The sequence below is a fragment of the Manihot esculenta genome, chromosome 7, assembly GCF_001659605.2.
Source record: "Manihot esculenta cultivar AM560-2 chromosome 7, M.esculenta_v8, whole genome shotgun sequence".
Lineage (NCBI taxonomy): Eukaryota > Viridiplantae > Streptophyta > Magnoliopsida > Malpighiales > Euphorbiaceae > Manihot > Manihot esculenta.
Genome location: NC_035167.2, coordinates 26,521,671 through 26,542,040, shown reverse-complemented (window position 1 = coordinate 26,542,040; position 20,370 = coordinate 26,521,671). Strand labels below are relative to the sequence as shown.

Below are 20,370 nucleotides of genomic sequence, written 5' to 3'. Positions count from 1 at the left end.
ACCCGAACGGCATTACAAGGAACTCAAAATGCCCATATCTGGTCCTGAAAGCTGTCTTTGGCACATCCCCTTCCCTTATCCTTAGCTGATGGTACCCCGATCTCAGATCTATTTTGGAGAAACAACCTGCTCCGGCTAGCTGGTCAAATAGATCGTCGATCCTTGGCAACGGGTACTTATTCTTGGTAGTGACTTTGTTCAACTGCCTGTAGTCGATACAAAGTCTAAGGGATCCATCCTTCTTTCTCACGAACAAAACTGGTGCACCCCAAGGTGAAGTGCTCGGTCGGATGAAGCCCTTGTCTACCAGCTCTTGCAACTGTTCTTTCAATTCTTTCAACTCGGCTGGAGCCATCCTGTAGGGAGGGATAGAGATCGGTCGGGTTCCAGGCATCAGTTCTATCTCGAACTCTATCTCCTTAGCAGGTGGTAAACCTGGCAGCTCGTCTGGGAAGACGTCTAGAAACTCTCTAACCACTGGCACCGAGGCGGGTTCTCTAACCTGACTACTAAGCTCTCTCACATGAGCCAAATACCCCTGACATCCCCTCCTAAGCAACCTACGAGCCTAAAGAGTTGATATCAGACCTCTAGGTGTACCCCTCCTGTCTCCTCTGAAGACTACCTCTGACCCATCCTGACCTCTGAACCTGACTACCTTGTCCCTGCAGTCCAAGGTAGCACCATGGGTAGATAACCAGTCCATCCCTAGAATGACGTCAAAATCTGTCAAATCTAGAACCACAAGGTCAGCGGACAAGCATCTTCCCTCAACAAACACAGGACTACACTGGCAGACTGACTCTGCCACTGATGGATCACACTTGGGTCCACTGACCCAGAGAGGACACTCTAACCCAGAAGTCATCAACCCTAACCTCTCAACGGCTCTCGGTGCAATAAAAGAATGAGATGCACCAGGGTCCATCAAGGCATACACATCTGAACAACCAATGATTAAGTTACCTGCCACCACGGTGTTGGATGCATCTGCCTCCTACTGAGTCATTGTGAAGATCCGTACTGGAGCTGATGGACCTTCACCTCTGAACCCCGCTGAAGAAGAGGCTGACCCTCTCCCTCTGCCTCTGCCACTGGCCTGAGTCATGGCTGGAGCTGCTGGCTGCGCTACACTACCTGAAGCTGTCTGCTGGGACTGTGCCATCGGGGCTGCTCTTGGACATTCTCGAGACATATGCCCCTCCTGACCACATCTGTAACAGGCTGTCGTCCCAAACCGGCATACTCCCTTGTGTGGCTTACCACACCTCGCACAAACTGCATTATCCACACCAGAGCTTGAGCCACTCCCTAGTCCCAGACTGGACTTAACCTTGTTCCAGAACTTGTTCTTCTTAGACTTCCTGGGACCTCTGTCCCACTTCTTGCTACCTGAAGCTGCTGCACTCATTGTAGAAGAGCCTGGGGTCTTAGAACTAGAAGGCTGTGCCACTGACTGCTTAACTGACCCCTGAACGATGGCACTGGCCTCCATTTTCCGGGCCATATCCACTATGGCATGGAAGCTCTCCCTATCTGCTGACTAGATCAAGGAGGAATATCTGGAGTGGAGTTTCATGATATACCTCCTTGACCTTTTCTGGTCTGAATCAAGGTTTTGCCCTGCAAATGGCAATAACTCCAAGAACCTGTCTGTGAATTCCTCTACACCCATCTCATCAGTCTGCCTCAACTGCTCAAACTCTATCATCTTCAGCTCTCTAGAACTATCTGGGAAAGCCCATCCCGCAAACTCGTTTGCAAACTCCTCCCAAGACATGTTATCCACTTTCGGGTTCACGTAATTCTTGAACCACTCTCGTGCCTTCTTGCACTTAAGTGTGAACCCAGCCATCTGAATGGCTCTACTATCATCGCCCCAATCTCATCTGTGATCACCTTGACCCTCTCAAGATACACAAACGGGTCATCCCCTTTCTCATACTGGGGAGCACCCAACTTCGTGTAGTCAGTCATCTTGACCTTGCTCCCACTGGCCGAGCTAGGTCTAGGAGGTTGAGCAACTGGGGCTGCTGGTTCTGCTGGGGGAGGAGGAGGTGCAGCATCCCCTGGGATAGGGTTTGCTGGATTTGGATAGTAAGGTGGAGGTGGATACATTGGGTATTGTGAATATGGTGGATAATAAGGTGGGTATGGCATCTGTGTGGGATAAGGGCTAAAGCTGTGGTAGTCCGATGTGCCTCCCATCGAATACCCAGGGTTTTGTGAGAAGGGTGGGTAGTAAGGTGGCTGAAAAAATCTCGAGGCCTGGGTGCCTCCTTGGGATTCTCCCATTCCTTCTTCTGACATGCAAACTCCCAGACTGCCATCCCTCCTCTGCTCTACATCCATATCATCCCCCATGTCCTCTGACGCTCCTCCCTGAACTGTTCCTCTTACTGATCTGCTTCTACCCAGATCCAAAGACCTTCTAGGGTCTCGTACTGCTCTTTCCCTGCTAGATCTGCTTGACATTGCTCTAGGCAATGCTGAAGGACGGGCGCTCGTGCCCTCATCCTCAGGTGGTACTCCAGTCAATCTTGCTGATCGACGAGTTCCTCTCATCCTGTTTTTTGAAAAACAGTTCACATCACATAAACATTAGCGTCATATGGTTCATGTGGGCACACATGAACCCGCATCACACACATCACATTCATATCATAGCATTAATGCACACGTATATAATCATGGCATTTCACATCATCATGTAAGACAGGACTCCACATCCTATCCTAGTGGACATGTTCTTCCTATTGTGCTTGACCTTCTATAACATCTATGAGCCCGACACTCTAGGTCCGACCATATGAACCTAGGGCTCTGATACCATTCTGTAACGACCCGAAAATCGGACCGCTACCGGCGCTAGGATCTGGGTCGACTTAAGGCCACCGGGACCCGTAGCAAGCCTGACATGTAACCTGTAAACCTGTTTAATCCCATACATGATCAACAATCATACATAAAAATTTAAAACTTTTCTTTCATACATTATATCATACACCAAACTCAACCTGTGCATGCACTGAACATATACATAATCATAAACTTTGGCCCCTCTGTGGGACCTCATCAATGCCCCCCAATGGTGGCATAACATGTGTTGAGTTGGCTAAACATAGACATCCATAAACATTAAGATCATGTATCAACAAGGGATTACAATATACTATGGTCAAGCACACTTCTAACCTCAACATCCTTACATTACATATCTACACATCATTATACAATTTGTCATGTCCACAATCTAGCTATTACATACATAAGACTTCATTACTCTTCTTGACTTCTCTGTCTAACCCGTACCTGCAAACCTGGGGAAATTGGGAGAGGGGTGAGCTACTAGAGCCCAGTGAGCAGAATCATAAAGCATTTAAAACATATGTTATCATGGAATGCATCACATCACAATTAATCATCTCAAGGATGAATTTGTCACCATTTAGCCCCCTACATATTCCAATCATGCCAGGGGCGTAGTGCAGGCCACATCTGGTCTTTCTCTCATACATAACATAACATACATAATCCATGGTGCCGAGGGCGTAGAGCAGGCCACTTCCGGTCTTTCACTTACATAGTGCCAGGGGCATAGTGCAGGCCACATCTGGACTTCCATATCATATCATTACGTCATAACATATGAGGGCTAATGGATCATTCAACATTCATCCACATCAACAACATATTATGCAATGCAACATATTCGTGATTTCTAATGCAAACAACCTAAAATATCACATGGCATCCGTGATGCATGAACATGCTCAAAACTGATTTATTTACTTAAAAGCATAGGAGTTATTCCACTCACCTCTGGCTAGCTCTGACATTGACTGAAGCAGCTGACTCACTGCTGAGGTCCTCGGTTCCTCGGGTCCGAACCTACAAAGGTGGACTCAAATGAGGGACCAACATACTAGATCATAACTCTAAAAACATCCCCCAAAAACCCCCTAAAACATCTCAAAACATCCATGCAAGAACATGCAAAGGAAGGCTGGACAGGGCACTTTCGGCGGCAGGTTCGGCGGCCGAAAGTCCCTCCAGAGCCGAAAGCCAGGCAGGTTCGGCGGCACCTTCGGCGGCCGAAACTCCCAGACAAAGGCGAAACTCATGCATGTTCGGCGGCATTTTCGGCGGACGAAACTCCCAGACAGAGACGAAAGTCTCCTTTCGGGGGCAAGCTTCGGCAGCCGAAGGCTGCCTCCACAAGATGGTTCGGCGGCCGAAAGTTCCTTCGGCTGCCGAACCTGGTTTCTCCCAAAAGGGCAGAAACTTGGTTCAAACATGCACAAATGCTTCCAAACTCAAACCATCATGCATTTAGCTCAACCAAAACATGCATACAAGCTCCTAGGGGTCTCAAACTACCTTAAACCCCAACTACAACACATCAACATACATTTACAAGCCACAATGCTCAAAAACTCTTCAAAAACCCATAAACATAACTATAACCTAAACATGCATTCTACCCCATAGATCTTGCATAAAACTTGCTTAAAACATAAAATGAGCTTAAGATCGGCTCTTACCTCTTGAAGATCGAGAGTGAGACGACCTAAACTCGGAGGTGGGAGAGATTTGAGTTCTTGAACCTCAAAACTCCAAAACTTGCTCAAAACTTGAAAATATTCAAAACAAGATGAAAACTTGTGAAAATCATGAAAGATTTGAAGGAAAGAACTCAAGGATGGTGAGGAATGACGGAAAGGCTCACCTTGGCCGAAGATGGGAAAAAGCTCGCCCGTTTTCGGCTAAGAAACCCTTTTATAGTGACTGTCCAGTCCACGTTCGGGGGACGAATGTGCCTCCGCATGCATGCCATGTTCGGTGGCCGAACTTGAGGTTCGGCGGCCGAACCTGGACTTCCCTCACTTATGCCTTCGGGGGCCTAAGGCACACCCGAAATGCATGCATGTTCGGCGGCCGAACTTTGCGTTTCGGCGGCCGAACTTTGCGTTTCGGCGGCCGAACCTGAGCTTTCCTCCAAGGTTGTTTTTATTCAAAAACTCATTTCCTCTTTACTTAAAATCATCAAAAACGTTAAAACATTTCATGAAAACATGGTTTTACCCTTCTAGAGGTCTCCGACATCCGAGATTCCACCGGACAGTAGGAATTCCGATACCGAAGTCTAGCCGGGTATTACAGCTGGAGCCATCCTGTAGGGAGGGATAGAGATCGGTCGGGTTCCAGGCATCAGTTCTATCTCGAACTCTATCTGCCTAGCAGGTGGTAAACCTGGCAGCTCGTCTGGGAAGACGTCTAGAAACTCTCTAACCACTGGCACCAAGGCGGGCTCTCTAACCTGACTGCTAAGCTCTCTCACATGAGCCAAATACCCCTGACATCCCTTCCTAAGCAACCTACGAGCCTGAAGAGCTGATATCAGACCTCTAGGTGTACCCCTCCTGTCTCCCCTGAAGACAACCTCTGACCCATCCTGACCTCTGAACCTGACTGCCTTGTCCCTGCAGTCCAAGGTAGTACTATGGGTAGATAACCAGTCCATCCCTAGAATGACGTCAAAATCTGTCAAGTCTAGAACCACAAGGTCGGCGGAAAGTCATCTTCCCTCAACAAAGACTGGACTGCACTGGCAGACTGACTCTGCCACTGATGGATCACACTTGGGTCCACTGACCCAGAGAGGACACTCTAACTCAGAGATCATCAACCCTAATCTCTGGACGGCTCTCGGAGCAATAAAAGAATGAGATGCACCAGGGTCCATCAAGGCATACATATCTAAACAACCAATGACTAAGTTACCTGCCACCACGGTGTTAGATGCATCTGCCTCCTGCTGAGTCATTGTGAAGATCCGTGCTGGAGCTGATGGACCTTCACCTCTGAAACCCGCTGAAGAAGAGGCTGCCCCTCTCCCTCTGCCTCTGCCACTGGCCTGAGTCACGGCTGGAGCTGCTGGCTGAGCTACACTACCAGAAGCTGTCTGCTGAGACTGTGCTCCAAAAGCTGCCCTAGGACACTCCCGAGCCATGTGTCCCTCTTGCCCGCATCTGAAGCAGGCTGCTGTCCCAGCCCGGCAAACTCCCTTGTGTGGCCTACTACACTTTGCACAAACTGCATTATCCACACCAGAGCTCGAGCCACTCCCTAGTCCCAGACTGGACTTGACCTTGTTCCAAAACTTGTTCTTCTTTGGCTTTTTGGTGGTACTGCTCCACCTCTTGCTGCCTGAAGCTGTTGCACTAAAAGAAGAAGAGCCTGGGGTCTTAGAACCAGAAGGCTGTGCCACTGACTGCTTAACTGTCCCCTGAATGATGGCACTGGCCTCCATTTTCCGGGCCATATCCACTATGGCATGGAAGCTCTCCCTATCTGCTGACTGGATCAAGGAGGAATACCTGGAGTGGAGTTTCATGATATACCTCCTTGACCTTTTCTGGTTTGAGTCAAGATTTTTCCCTGCAAATGGCAACAGCTCCAAGAATCTATCTGTGAACTCCTCTACACTCATCTCATCGGTCTGCCTCAACTGCTCAAACTCTATCATCTTCAGCTCCCTTGAACTATAGGGAAAAGCCCATCCTGCAAACTCGTTTGCAAACTCCTCCCAAGACATGCTGTCCACTCTCGGGTTCACATAGTTCTTGAACCACTCTCGTGCCTTCTTGCACTTAAGCGTGAACCCAGCCATCTGAATGGCTCTACTGTCATCAGCCCCAATCTCATCTGTGATCACCTTAACCCTTTCAAGATACACAAATGGGTCATCCCCTTTTTCATACTGAGGAGCACCCAATTTCATGTAGTCGGTCATCTTGACCTTGCTCCCACTGGCTGAGCTAGGTCTAGAAGGTTGAGTAATTGGGGCTGCTGGTTCTGTAGGTGGTGGAGGTGGGGGTGCAACATTCCCCGAGGTGGGGTTTGCAGGGTGAGGATAAAAGGGTGAGGGTGGATAAGCTGGGTACTGGGGTGAGGTGGATAGAAAGGTGGATAAGGCATGTAGATAGGGTAGGGGCTAAAGCTGGAGTAATCCGATGTGCCTCCCATCGGATACCCTGAACCCTGTGGGAAGGGTGGATAATGGGGTGGAAAACCATACCCCGAGGCCTGAACACCTCCCTGTGACTCCCCTGTCCCTTCTTCCGTCATGCTGACATTCAGATTCCCATTCCTCCTCTGGTCTTCTTCCATAACCTCCCTCACATCTGAAGAACTTCCTCCTCTATCTGTCCCCCTTCTGCTAGCATCAAAAGACCTTCTAGGGTCCCTTGACACTCTTTCTCTGCTTGATCTACATGACATTGCCCTAGGCAATGCAGGAGGACGGGCGCTCGTGCCCTCATCCTCAGGTGGTACTCCAGTCAATCTTACGGATCGACGAGTTCCCCTCATCCTGTTTTCTGAAAAACAGCACATAACAAGCAAACATCAGCATCATATGGTTCATGTGGGCACACATGAACCCTCATCACATACATATCGTAACAATCATAACATTAATGCACATGTATATTATCATGGCATTTCACATCATCAAACAAGACAGGACTCCACATCCTATCCTAGTGGACATGATCTTCCTATTGTGCTTGACCTTCTATAACATCTATGAGTCCGACACTCTAGGTCCGACCATATGAACCTAGGGCTCTGATACCATTCTGTAACGACCCGAAAATCGGACCGCTACCGGCGCTAGGATCCAGGTCGGCTTAAGGACGCCGGGACCCGTAGCAAGCCTAACATACATTCTGTGAACCTGTTTAATCCCATACATGATCAACAACATACATAAAAATTAAAACTTTTCTTTCATTCATATACTCATGTACCAACCTCAACCTGTGCATGCGCTGGACATAAACATAACATAAACATTGACCCCTCTTTGGGATCTCATCAATACCCCCAATGGGTAACATAACCTGTGTTGAGTTGGTTTATGAAAACATCATAAGACATCTAAGATCATGTATAAAAAGGGATACCAAACACATAGGGTCAAGCACAATCTCTAATCCTCAATTTCATTACATGACTATTCACAACTCTACATCATTATACAATTTGTCATGTCCACATTCTAGCTATTACATACACAGACTTCATTACTCTTGCTGACCTCCTGGTCTACCCTAAGCCTGGGGGTTAAGGGAGAGGGCTGAGCTACAAGAACCCAGTGAGCAGAATAATAAAACATTTAAAACATATGCTAACATGAAATGCATCACATCATAGCTAATCACATCAAGGATGAATTTGTCACCAATAGTCCCCTACATGGTCCAACTGTGCCAGGGGCGTAGAATGGGCCTCGCTGGTCTTTCTCTTACATAACATAACATAACATGGTCCAACTGTGCCAGGGGCATAGAATGGGTCTCACTGGTCTTTCTCTTACATGGTGCCAGGGGCGTAGAATGGGCCTCACTGGTCTTCCGTACCGTATCCTCATCATATCATAACATACGGGGACTAAAGGATCATCCAACATTCATCCACATCATCAAACATATTATGCAATGCAACATCTTCATGAGTTCTAATGCAACACCCTATTATAACTCATGGCATTCATGATGCGTGAATCATGCTAAAACTAATTTATTTATTTTAAAGCATAAGAGTTATTCCACTCACCTCTGGCTAGCTCTGACCAGACACTGGAGCAGCTGACTCACTGCTGGGGTCCTCGGTTCCTCGGGTCCGAACCTACACAGGTGGACTCAAATGAGGGACCAAACATACATGAACATAACTCTAAAAACATCCCCCAAAAACCCCCTAGAACATCATGAAACAACCATAGAAAAACATGCAAAAGAGGGTTGGACAGGGCACTTTCGGCGGCAGGTTCGGCGGCCGAAAGTCCCTCCAGAGCCGAAAGTCAGGCAGGTTCGGCGGCACCTTCGGCGGCCGAAACTCCCAGACAGAGGCGAAACTCATGCATGTTCGGCGGCACTTTCGGCGGCCGAAACTCCCAGACAGAGGTGAAAGTCCTCTTTCGGGGGCAAGCTTCGGCAGCCGAAGGCTGCCTCCACAAGCATGTTCGGCGGCCGAAAGTTCCTTCGGCTGCCGAACCTGGTTTCTCCAGAATGGCAGAAACTCACCTCTTCTATGCACATTTGCCTCTAAAACTTTCCAATCATGCATAAACCTATTCTACAACACTCATACATAAGCATACAAGCTCCTAGGGGCTTCAAACCATCTAAAACCCCATCTACAACACATCAAATATCCACATCTAAGCCACATTGTCCACATATGCATAGTAAACCCAAAAACTCCTAGAATCCTACACATGCATCTCTACTTCAAGAATCAACTTAAAACTTGTTAAAAACATATAGTGAGCTCAAGATCGGCCCTTACCTCTTGAAGATCGAGAGGAAAATGACCCTAGCTCGAGGATGGGAGAGATTTGAGTTCTTAAACCTCAAAGCTCCAAAACTTGCTTTAAACTCAAAAATCTTCAAAACAAGGTGAAAACTCATAAGAAAAACATGAAAACTCGAAGGGAGAAGCTCAAAATAGAGGAGGGGCGGTGGAGAACTCACCTTGGCTGAAAACGGGAAGAAAAGCTTGCCCGTTTTGGCCATGGGGTCCTTTTATAGGGCTGTCCTTACCACGTTTCGGCGGCCTAACGTGCCCCCACAACTCATGCAAGTTCGGCAGCCGAACATGAGGTTCGGCGACCGAAACTTGGCTTATTCAAACAAGACTTTTGGAGGCCAAAAGCGCTCCCAAAACCTCCCCATGTTCGGCGGCCGAACATGACTTTCGGCGGCCGAACCTGGCAAAGTCTCCAAAGCCCTCTTCACTCAAAACTTGGATTTATTTTTATTAAAAATCGTAAAATACATCAAAACATTTAATGAAAACATGGTTTTACCCTTCTAGAGGCCTCCGACATCCGAGATTTCACTGGACGGTAGGAATTCCAATACCGGAGTCTAGCCGGGTATTACAAATTCAGCAGCAAAATAATTCAGCAGCAATTGTCAATTGCAAAAGTCAACCAAAATACTTCTTGTTTGGAACAGGTACTCTTTTGGATCTTCGAGTCTTATCAATACTCCCCCCATTCAGTTTAACCTTGTCCTTAAGGTTTGAAGGAGAGAACCTTTCAAACAAACTAGCTGTACTCACCCAGGAAGCATCTTCAACTGGTAAGTCTTTCCATTGAACAAGGCTCTCTTCCACCAAACGGGATCCTTGCTTGACCCACCTAGTGTTCAAAATTTCTTGTGGTTCCAAAAGGACAGCACCCTCGTCATTAAAAGGAGGCAAAGCCGTAGGAACTGGAACGTCCCCCTCACAACCAACATGTTTTTTAAGCAAGGAAATGTGAAAAACTGGATGGATTTTAGAACCATTCGGCAGCTGCAGCCGATAAGCAACCTTCCCAATCTTTTCCAATATTTGGAAAGGATCGTAGTAGCGGCTGGACAGCTTTTGAAATGCCCTTCGAGCAACTGTTTGTCGATGATACGGCTGTAATTTCAAGTAAACCCACTCCCCAACTTGAAATTTAATATCTTTGCGCTTGGCATCTGCTTTTTGCTTCATGTGATTAATGGAACGGGAGAGATTGACTTTAAGTTGCTGGAGGATTTCATCTCGGCTGGCCAACATCTGATCTGCCTCTTGAATTGCAGATGCCCCTGTATCATAATGTGGAATACTGGGTGGGGCCTGCCATATAAGGCCAAGAAGGGTGTCATGCCGATAGAAACATGGAATGTCGTATTATACCAGAATTCTGCCCAAGGAAGATAAAGACTCCACTTTCGAGGTTGCTGTGAGGCAAAGCAACGAAGATATTGTTTAAGGCATCGGTTAACGACTTCGGATTGGCCATCTATTTTCGGATGATAAGAAGAGCTCATGTGGAGCTTGGTGCCAGACAATTTGAAGAACTCCCGCCAAAAATGGCTAATAAAAATAGGGTCACGATCACTAATAATTGTTTTTGGCAGTCTATGAAGTTTGACAACTCCTTCAACAAATTTTTCAGCAATTGTTTTGGCAGTAAAAGGATGCGTCAAAGCTAAAAAATGGGCATACTTGCTGAGACGATCCACAACCACCAAAATGGCATTCTTGCCACCAGAAAAGGGAAGGCCTTCGATGAAATCCATAGTTATATCATCCCACACTTGATGAGGAATTGACAAAGGTTGTAGGAGACCGGCCGGAGAAGACGTAGATATCTTATTCCTCTGGCAAATCGAACAAGAAGCAACATAATCACAAACTGATTTTGGCATAGAAGGCCAATAAAATTGTGCAGCCAACCGTTTACAGGTTCTTAAAATTCCGGAATGGCCGCCACTTGGTGAATCATGGAATTCCTGTAAAAGCTGAAGAATTAAATCAGAGCCAGGAGGAATGATAACACGATTTTTTATAAAGAAGCACACCAGCCCGCCATAAGTATGGATTTCCTAGATTTTCGTTGGCCAATTTCCCAATTCAAATCATATAAGGATCGGATGTTGCTGCTGCCCGAAGTATATCCCACAAATTGGTTTGGGGACTGAAGAGAGCATCAAGGCTAGGACTCCCTGCAACCCTTGACAAGGCATCGGCTGCAATATTTTCTTTTCCCGGCTTGTATCTGATTTCATAATCATATCCCAGCAGTTTGGAGACCCACTTTTGTTGTTCGGGAGTAACAATTTGTTGCTCCAATAAGTACTTAAGGCTTCTCTAATCAGTTTGGATTATGAACCGCCTGCCAAGTAAATACGGCCTCCATGTGTGGATTGCATGAACAATTGCAAACATCTCCTTAGCATAAGTGGACCATGATCGCTTAGTAATTTCCAAGGTCTTGCTCATAAACGCGATGGGTTTATCCTATTGAGTTAGGACAGCCCCAATGCCATCGTTTGAAGCATCAGTAGTGATGACAAACTCTTCATTAAAGTTGGGCATTGCAAGTGTTGGAGTAGAGGTCATAGCAGCTTTTAATTCTGCAAAAGCAAGTTCTGCCTCTTCCGACCAAGAGAACTTTCCCTTCGTAAGCAAATCTGTCAAAGGTCGAGCAATCATCCCATAGTTTCGGACAAATTTTCTGTAATAACCTGTAAGTCCTAAGAAACCACGTAAATCAGAAACATTAGTAGGTTTGGGCCAATCAAGCATTGCCCGAATTTTTCCTTGATCCACCAGAACCCCTTCATAAGAAACAATGTGACCCAAATATTCAATCTGTTTTTGCCCAAATGCACATTTACTGAGCTTGATGAAAAGTGTATGCTGACGCAATATTTCAAAGGCTAATTTAACATATTCAAGATGCATAGACCAAGTGGGGCTATAGATTAAGATATCGTCAAAAAATACTAGCACAAATTTACGTAAATATGGAAGAAATATGGAATTCATTAGAGACTGGAAAGTAGAGGGGGCATTACACAAGCCAAAAGGCATGACTAGATACTCGTAATGACCATTATGGGTTCGGAAAGCTGTTTTATGAATGTCAGCTGGATGGATTCGTACTTGATGGAACCCTGCCCGAAGGTCAATTTTAGTAAAGAAGGCAGCCCCATGGAGTTCATCTAACATATCGTCCACTGTGGGAATGGGAAATCTGTCTTTGACAGTGACGAGCTCTATAATCAGTACAGAATCGCCAAGACCCATCTTTTTTCTTTACTAGTAAAACAGGAGAAGAAAAAGGACTTGTGCTAGTTCGGATTTGCCCCAATTTTAGCATATCATGAACTTGTTTTTCAATTTCAGCTTTTTGAAAATATGCGTACCTGTATGGGCGGACATTAACAGGATCTGACCCTTCTTTCAAGATGATGCGGTGGTTAATTTCCCTTTCTGGAGGTAACTCAGTCGGCTGTTGGTAGATATCAGCATACTGGTTGAGTAATTGCAGCATATCCGGATGGATTTCTTCTGGTGGTGATTCCTGTTGTAATTGGAAACAAGCCGCAAATATAGAGCTCCCATGTCTCAGCTCCTTCGCCATCTCCTTTGAGGAACATGATTGAATGGGTTTACTGTTAATCCCCTTAAGAATGCGAAGCTGACTATCCCAGTGAAATTTCATAGTTAAATTCTTCCAGTTGCAATTCACATCTCCCAGCTCTTTAAGCCACTGAACACCCAACACTATGTCCAAACCCATTAGAGGCAAAGAATATAACGTAACAGCAAAGGATATACCTTGCACCAGAAGGGGCACATGCTCAAATTTTCCACTGCATTGCAAATGTCCTCCATTAGCAACTCTCACGTTACTTGGCTTTATCTGTGTTGCGGGTAATTTGAGGATTTTTGCGAACTTGTCACTGACAAAGTTATGGGTAGAGCCACTGTCTACAAGAGCAATCACCTCCATTGTTCCAATTTTTACTAGAACTCTCATGGTTTGAGCAGCGGACCATCGTGTGAGTGCGTGAAGGGAAATTTCAAGATCATCCTCATCCTCCGCATCATCCTCGTCAACGCCACCATCCAATAAGAGCAGCTGCGGCTTGACACACCTGTTGTAATACCCGGCTGGAGTCCGGCATCGGAATTCTACTTTCCGGTGGAGTCTAGGATGTCAGAATTCTCTAGAAGGGTAAGATTTGTGTTTTTCTATAATGTTTTGATATATTTCAGAGTTTTAAGTTAAATGAAAAGAGTTTTTGAAAGAAAAGAACCAAGGCAGAAAAGCCAGGTTCGGCCGCCGAAGGTAACATTCGGCCGCCGAACATGCATGGCTTTTGGTTTCATGTTAGGCCGCCGAAGGTGGTCTGGCCAGCCACCTATAAAACGGCCCTCAGTCGGTTGAAAGGATAAACATCACCGTTTTCTTTCACTTTCTGAGGTGAGACCCTGTCCTTTTGAGTATTTTTTTCATGTTTTCATCGAATCTGGCAAAGATTTGATTGAGTTTTATGTTATTTTGAAGGTTTTAAGCTAAAAACACAAAGTTGTGAAGTTTGGAGAGTTTGAAGGAGAGTTGCTCCAAAACTTCACGTTAGGATCATTCATCTACTTGAGTTCAAGAGGTAAGTGAAGATCCTGAGCTTGTTTTTATGTTTTCTGAAGGTTTTATGAGGTTTTGGGAGAGAGTTGCATGAATAGGGTAAAAAGGCCACCTGAATCCTAGCGCCGGTGACGGTCCATTTTGGGGTCGTTACACCTGTGCCCAGGAGTGAATTAGGGACCTTTAGTGTGTAAGACTAAAGATACCAATTGATAGGTCCCAATCAAAGCTTAAAAGATTAAAGAAAGAAATTGGAAATAAGATGAGTTTTCTGTAATTCATTCATAATCTTAGCAGCAGATACATTGAAAATTAAATAGAAATAGAATGCAACAGCAAGTCTTATTTCCAAGCGACTAACAGAAAATATTCCCAAAAGAATAGCTAAGAGTAAGTTTAGTCAGTTAAGATAACAAGCTGACTTATTCTACCAAAATATGACTTATTCAAAAATATGCAACATAGCAGCAAAGAAAAAAAAATAATTAATTCAGCAGCAAAATAATTCAACAGCAATTGTCAACTGCAAAAGTCAACCAAAATACTTCTTGTTTGGAACAGGCACTCTTTTGGATCTTCGAGTCTTATCAGATAGCAGAACCAGTTGAAAGAGAGATATCAAAATAAAAAATGCAAAGTATAATTATAAAATTATTTAATATTTTATTTCTATGTTCTTTTTTACTTTGCTTTCATGTTTTGTATTTTATATAGATAATAAGAAATGAGCATTACATTATGAAAAAAATTAGAATTAATTTTCCAGCATTCGAGGTTTTTGAGAAGGAGCAAAATAGTCTTGTCATTACAACATTCATTGGAATGTCAGATAAATCTTTCAGACGTATTTAAACTTTTTAATTGCATTTAAATATCATAAAATTTGTAAATTATTCATTTTTATAGATGTTGTTAATATTAATAGAAGGACTACTGAAGAATTACTTTTATTTGCATTTAAATATTTAGACAATTCTTATAAAATTTGTAAATTATTCATTTTTTTAAATATCTAGACAATTCTCATAAAATTTGTAAATGCTAATAGAAGGACTACTGAAGAATTACTTTTATTAGATATTCATACTGAGAAGGTATGTATATATTTTCTAACTTTCTCAAAATAATTTGAATATTGATTAATTTATTTTAAAAAAAATGTAAAATTTACATGCAAGACAACTATAAAAACACAGATTCAGCAACTGATTGGTGGTATAAAGTCTGTTCTCATTGCCAGAACAACACAAAGATTCTACAATTAATTTCATCAATTGTAACAAAAATGTATAATGCTAAGAAAATATTTTAAGTCATTTTGAACTCTCAAGTAAAAAACACCTCTAAAATTGCTTTTAGAGTAACTCAAATTTTTCGCATCAGTGAGTTTTAAGCTAGTGCTTACTCCTTCTCAGTATTATGATCTTATTTTTGCTCAGAGCTCTTTCTGAAACAAAAATAAAAATATTTATAAAAATTTATACATGTAATATTGAAGATTCTACTACTTCTCCACTGAGGATTAGCTCTTCTTGATCCCAACTTTTAATAGAACCTCAATTAGCTGATGATTTAACACTAAATCAGATAGAATCAACTATCAAAAAAAGCAAGAATAGAGTATATCTTGAATCTTTTCTATTGGTTAAATTTTTTTAGTATCATTAAATTATAATTATTTTATCGTTGCAAGAAAAAAGTGAAAAAAGAGTGAAAAAAGAATCTCCATCAAATGATACTTCAAGTGATGCAACTAAAGTGAGTCTTAAATTACTATAGATGAAAATTTCAATTTATATTCATTTTTTACTTTTATCGTGTTTTTTTGTGCAGGATAAATAAGAAGTAGAAAAAAAAAAGCAATAATAATATATTTAAATTTTTATTCTGTGTATTTTTCAGATAATTATATTTTTTAAAATATTATTTTTCATGAAATAAATGAACTTAAAATTAAAAATAAAATACATACAACTAAAAATCATGTATAAATTATGTTAAAAAATAAATTAATTATAATAAACCTCCGTTTGTTTAAAAAAATATATTTTTTACATTTTATATCATTTAGAATTCATAGAAAAATTAGTTAATAAATAATATTTTTTAATAAAAAAGAAAGTAAAATCATTTAAAGAAAATAAATTTATAAAAAAAATTATTTTCTGTAATTTGAAAATTTTGTTAATAAATATATATAAATTTTTATTTTTTACATTAAAATTAAAAAATGAAAAATAATTTATTTTTTATAAAAATATTTTTAATATAAAATATTTTCAATAAAAAATATTTTAAGTAAAAATTTAATAATAAAGTTGTTAATAAATAAAAAATATTTTCATAATCAAACAAAAAATAAATCATATTTAAAAAAATAACTTGCTCTTTTTAAAATAAAAAGTTATTCTCTATACTAAATTATTTTTAACTTTTTAACTTAAAATTCTATTTTGATTTATAATTTAAAAGAAAAAAATCAGTAATTTAAAAAAATAAAAGAATATTTATTTAGAACTCTTTTATCATATTTATTAAAATTTTAAAAATTACGATTTGATGTATTATAAAACTCTACTAAATATATTATGTATCTCTAAAAAAATATAAATTAAAATTTATTTTTAAACATATTTTTATAATTACAAAAATTAGTATGGTTCCTTTTTTTTATAAAATATAAACTTAAATGTTAAATTATATTATTAAAACAAACAAATAAATAATCTACATAATGAAGTTCCACCATTTATGATATAAATGGACGGATTGATATATTTTTAAAATCTTAATAATTTTTTAATATATTTTTTAAGTTTGAAAGATTAAATAATTAATTTTTTTATAGGATTTAGTTTAATTTATTTCACGAAAAATATTTTAAATAATTTTTAGTATTGAGCCATTAAAAAATTAATAAATGGGAAATATTTTCTGAATAAATTAAATTATTTTTAAAAAAAAAAGTATTTCTTACTTTTTGAAAATTTTATTAAATTTTTTTATATATAGATTTACTAATATATTTTATTTTTAAAATTAAAATAAAAAATTAATTATTTTATTAAAAATATTTTTAATAAAAAATATTAATACAAGTTATTTTTTGAAAGTAAACAGATTCTTAAATAGTAATTTTTCGCAAAAGCAAAAATAGAAGAGGTAGGCCGTAGCCCAGCCCAGATGAACACCCAGCCCTGATTTCATGCACTAGAATCTCTCCTTCATCAGAATCTGATATCGACATGCTGGAAAGTAACCTGAATTAGCATCTTTGCCCCTAGGTCTTGTTTCTGCTGTTACTGCTTAGATAATTGAAAGGCCAGTGCTTTCAGATTATACATGCATTTATTTCTTGTTTCTGCTGTTTGCAAATATCATTCTTAACTCAACTATGCTTTGATAACAATCAATTGAAATCATTTATCTAAGTGGTTCCTTTTTCTTGAATCAGTTCAGTTAAAACAGGCAGTGATAGAAAAATGTGGCCATAGCTAGATCCTTCTAATATCATCCACATGATCCTAGGTCCACTCTTCATCTTCTCCCTCGCATAGTCTTCAATTTTTTTACTTCTTTATTGGAAGTAGTTGGCATAAGGATGAATAATCGTAAGCAATGTGTAAGTAATGTTGTGTCATAAGCATTGCCATATTACAATAGAAAGATAGCACTGCCATGTGTTTATGGATGTTTTCTTTCCTTTTGTATTTGATTGGGCTAGCAGTTCTGAAATTGTTTCTTATTGAAACCTAATATGAAATCATATTCAATAGAGAACTTAGAGGTCCATTAATTATAAAATAAATACGTCATTTAACAAATTTGATTGTATTTGTTACCTTATGACCTTGACCAGTTCATTCTCCCTTGCGATTTTCCTTCATGTTCTTTTACCGTTCTCGCTTTCAATAATTGATTACATTGTGATGATATACATTGTCTTTTCTATGTCATCTTACTTCATTTTCTTCTTGCCTAATTTGCAGCTTTGCTTTTAATGCTGTTGATGCAAGGAGTTCTGGGACAAAAGAGCCTGAACCAGACACAAATGATAATGGAAACAGTTTGAAGGCTGGTGCTTTCTCCAGTTCAAATGAGACATTGTCTTCTTCTGTCTCAAATACAACACCAGCAATGGGCATATTCTCATTTGGCATCCCTACAAGTACTTCAAGTTTGAATGGGTCACTTGCAGATTCTATACGGTCATTTTCTTCCCCTGATCCAGCTCTACTTCCTGATAACATTGCTGGCCAAAGTTCATCCAGCAGCTCTAACAGCAGTGTCTTTACCACTCCTATGTCTACTACAACTCCAAACACCACCAACAGTAGCAACATTTCTGTATCGGCTTCAGCACCTTCCTTTGAGTCTAAATCTGCTTTCAAATTTGGTTCCAGTCTGGTTTCGTCCACCTCATCAATGTCATCGACACCAGCACCTAGTGGTGCAGAATTGACACAACCCAAGAAGGAAACAAGCTTTAGCGATCTAGTGAGTGCTCCTTTTGCCAGTACATACTCTATAAGTACTGGAGCCAGTCTCTTTGGTGGTACGTCTTCTGCAATAGCGAGCATGGGCAGTAATATTTTCAATGATACATCATCTGCAGTTGCAAGCACCGGAAGTAGCACTTTCACATCCTCCTCTGTTGCAAGCACAGGCAGTGGTATTTTTAGTTTCAATGCTGGATCAAGTACTTCAGTTGCAACTACTCAGTCTCAGGGTCCTTTTAGTGCTGGTAGTGCTCAGGCATCTGGACCGGGGTCTGTTTTTTCTGCTACAACTCAGAGCATGCCCATTCAATTTAGCTCATCTGCATCATCTCCTTTTGGGTTGACTGCAAATGTGGCCCCTTCTTCTGGAAGTTCCTTATTCAGTTCTTCAACTTCTGTGAATAAACTATTCAGTTCTGGTGCTGCTACTTCTTTTGGAGTGGCCTCTTCTACTTCTTCAGAGGCAAACCCTGTTGGCTCCGCCTCAAGCTCCATGTCAACAGTGTTTGGTTCTAGCTGGCAAACACCTAAATCTCCTATATTTAATTCTGGTTCTTCCTCTACTGGGTTTTCCTTTGGAGCATCCTCAGCTTCTAATGCTACCAGCACTGCATCCATGGTGTTTGCATCACCTACTAGTGCTTCATCTGGTACTGTTTTTTCCTTCAGCTCAGCTGCAACAGCTACTCCACAACCTGTGTTTGGTAACCCACATCCTGCCTTTACTTTTGGGTCATCTCCATCTGGCAATGGTGATCAAGTGAACATGGAGGACAGCATGGCTGAGGACACAGTTCAGGCAACCACATCTACAGTTCCTCTATTTGGTCAACAACCAATTGCGCCGCCATCTTCTGGCTTTGTTTTTGGCTCTACGGCTGTGTCTGGGGGAAATCAGTTTGGTTCCACAGCTCCATCAGGGGGCAGTCAATTTGGCACTACAGCTCCCTCAGGAACAAATCCTTTTCAATTTGCAACCCAGCCGAATCTGGCGGCATCACAGAACCAATCTCCATTTCAGGCTTCTGGTAGTCTAGAGTTCAATGCTGCAGGGAGCTTCTCATTGGGCTCAGGGGGTGGTGACAAGTCTGGCAGAAAAATTATAAGGGTCAGAAAAACTCAGCGGAAGAAGTGAACACCAATCATGAAGAGAAGTTGCTTTTCTCATTAGACTGCCTGGGAGTTGCAAATTTATAGACAAATAACTATAATGATGAGAGTGAACAGCATTAATGTGTTAATTGCTGTTGATCAGCACAAATTATTCAAGTGATGATGCAGGTAAACCACCCTTTCCAGATCTGGAAATGTGCAGAGTCTGCATGGTCTCCAGTTTCCCTCTCCTTGAGGATGAGTTTCATGATCGCAAGGCAGACATAGGTTGTCACAATTTTGACCCAGTTTCCTTAGCAAATCTAGGAATATTTGTGCTGTACTGTACTAGTAGCTCACCTGATTGTAAGGTTGGGCAATTTGCTAGTGACCTTCTTCTCTGTACTTGTCACATGTAATGTAACATAAAAGAGAAATTGATGTGAATTTGCTTAAGAAAAGCGTCATTACTGGTTTTCACAAGGCTACATGTGTGCAATTATGTTTGATAAAATAAAAAATAAATAAATTTACTATTATTTAAAATTTTTAATTTAAATTAATTGTAAAATATAATATGATTATCGATTATAATTTTTATAATATTTAAATTAAATTAGATCAATCTATTTTAAGATCGGATAATTTTATTATCTTTATATAAATCAGTCTTTATGTTATTACCATTTTTATATATTACCGTTAAAAGAAAATAAATGAGTAGATCATAACATTTTTCAAGAAGAGTGATTATTCTTTTACCATTAAAAAAATAGAAGAATGAATATTTTTTAC

The 20,370-nt window shown here is 41.1% G+C and overlaps 1 protein-coding gene across 2 annotated transcripts; it reads left to right on the top strand.

The window, feature by feature from the left end:
* The first annotated feature begins 17,223 nt into the window (after positions 1-17,223).
* Positions 17,224-20,058, top strand: LOC110619383 (nuclear pore complex protein NUP1). Of its 2 annotated transcripts, XM_043958350.1 has the most exons (2): positions 17,230-18,074; positions 18,183-20,058. In XM_043958350.1, the coding sequence occupies exon 2, from the start codon at positions 18,287-18,289 to the stop codon at positions 19,616-19,618; it is 1,332 nt and encodes a 443-aa protein (XP_043814285.1). In that variant the 5' UTR covers positions 17,230-18,074; positions 18,183-18,286; the 3' UTR covers positions 19,619-20,058. The 2 variants fall into 2 exon arrangements, with proteins under 2 accessions (XP_043814284.1, XP_043814285.1); XM_043958349.1 differs by having other exon boundaries at positions 17,224-20,058.
* The last annotated feature ends 312 nt before the right edge of the window (positions 20,059-20,370 follow it).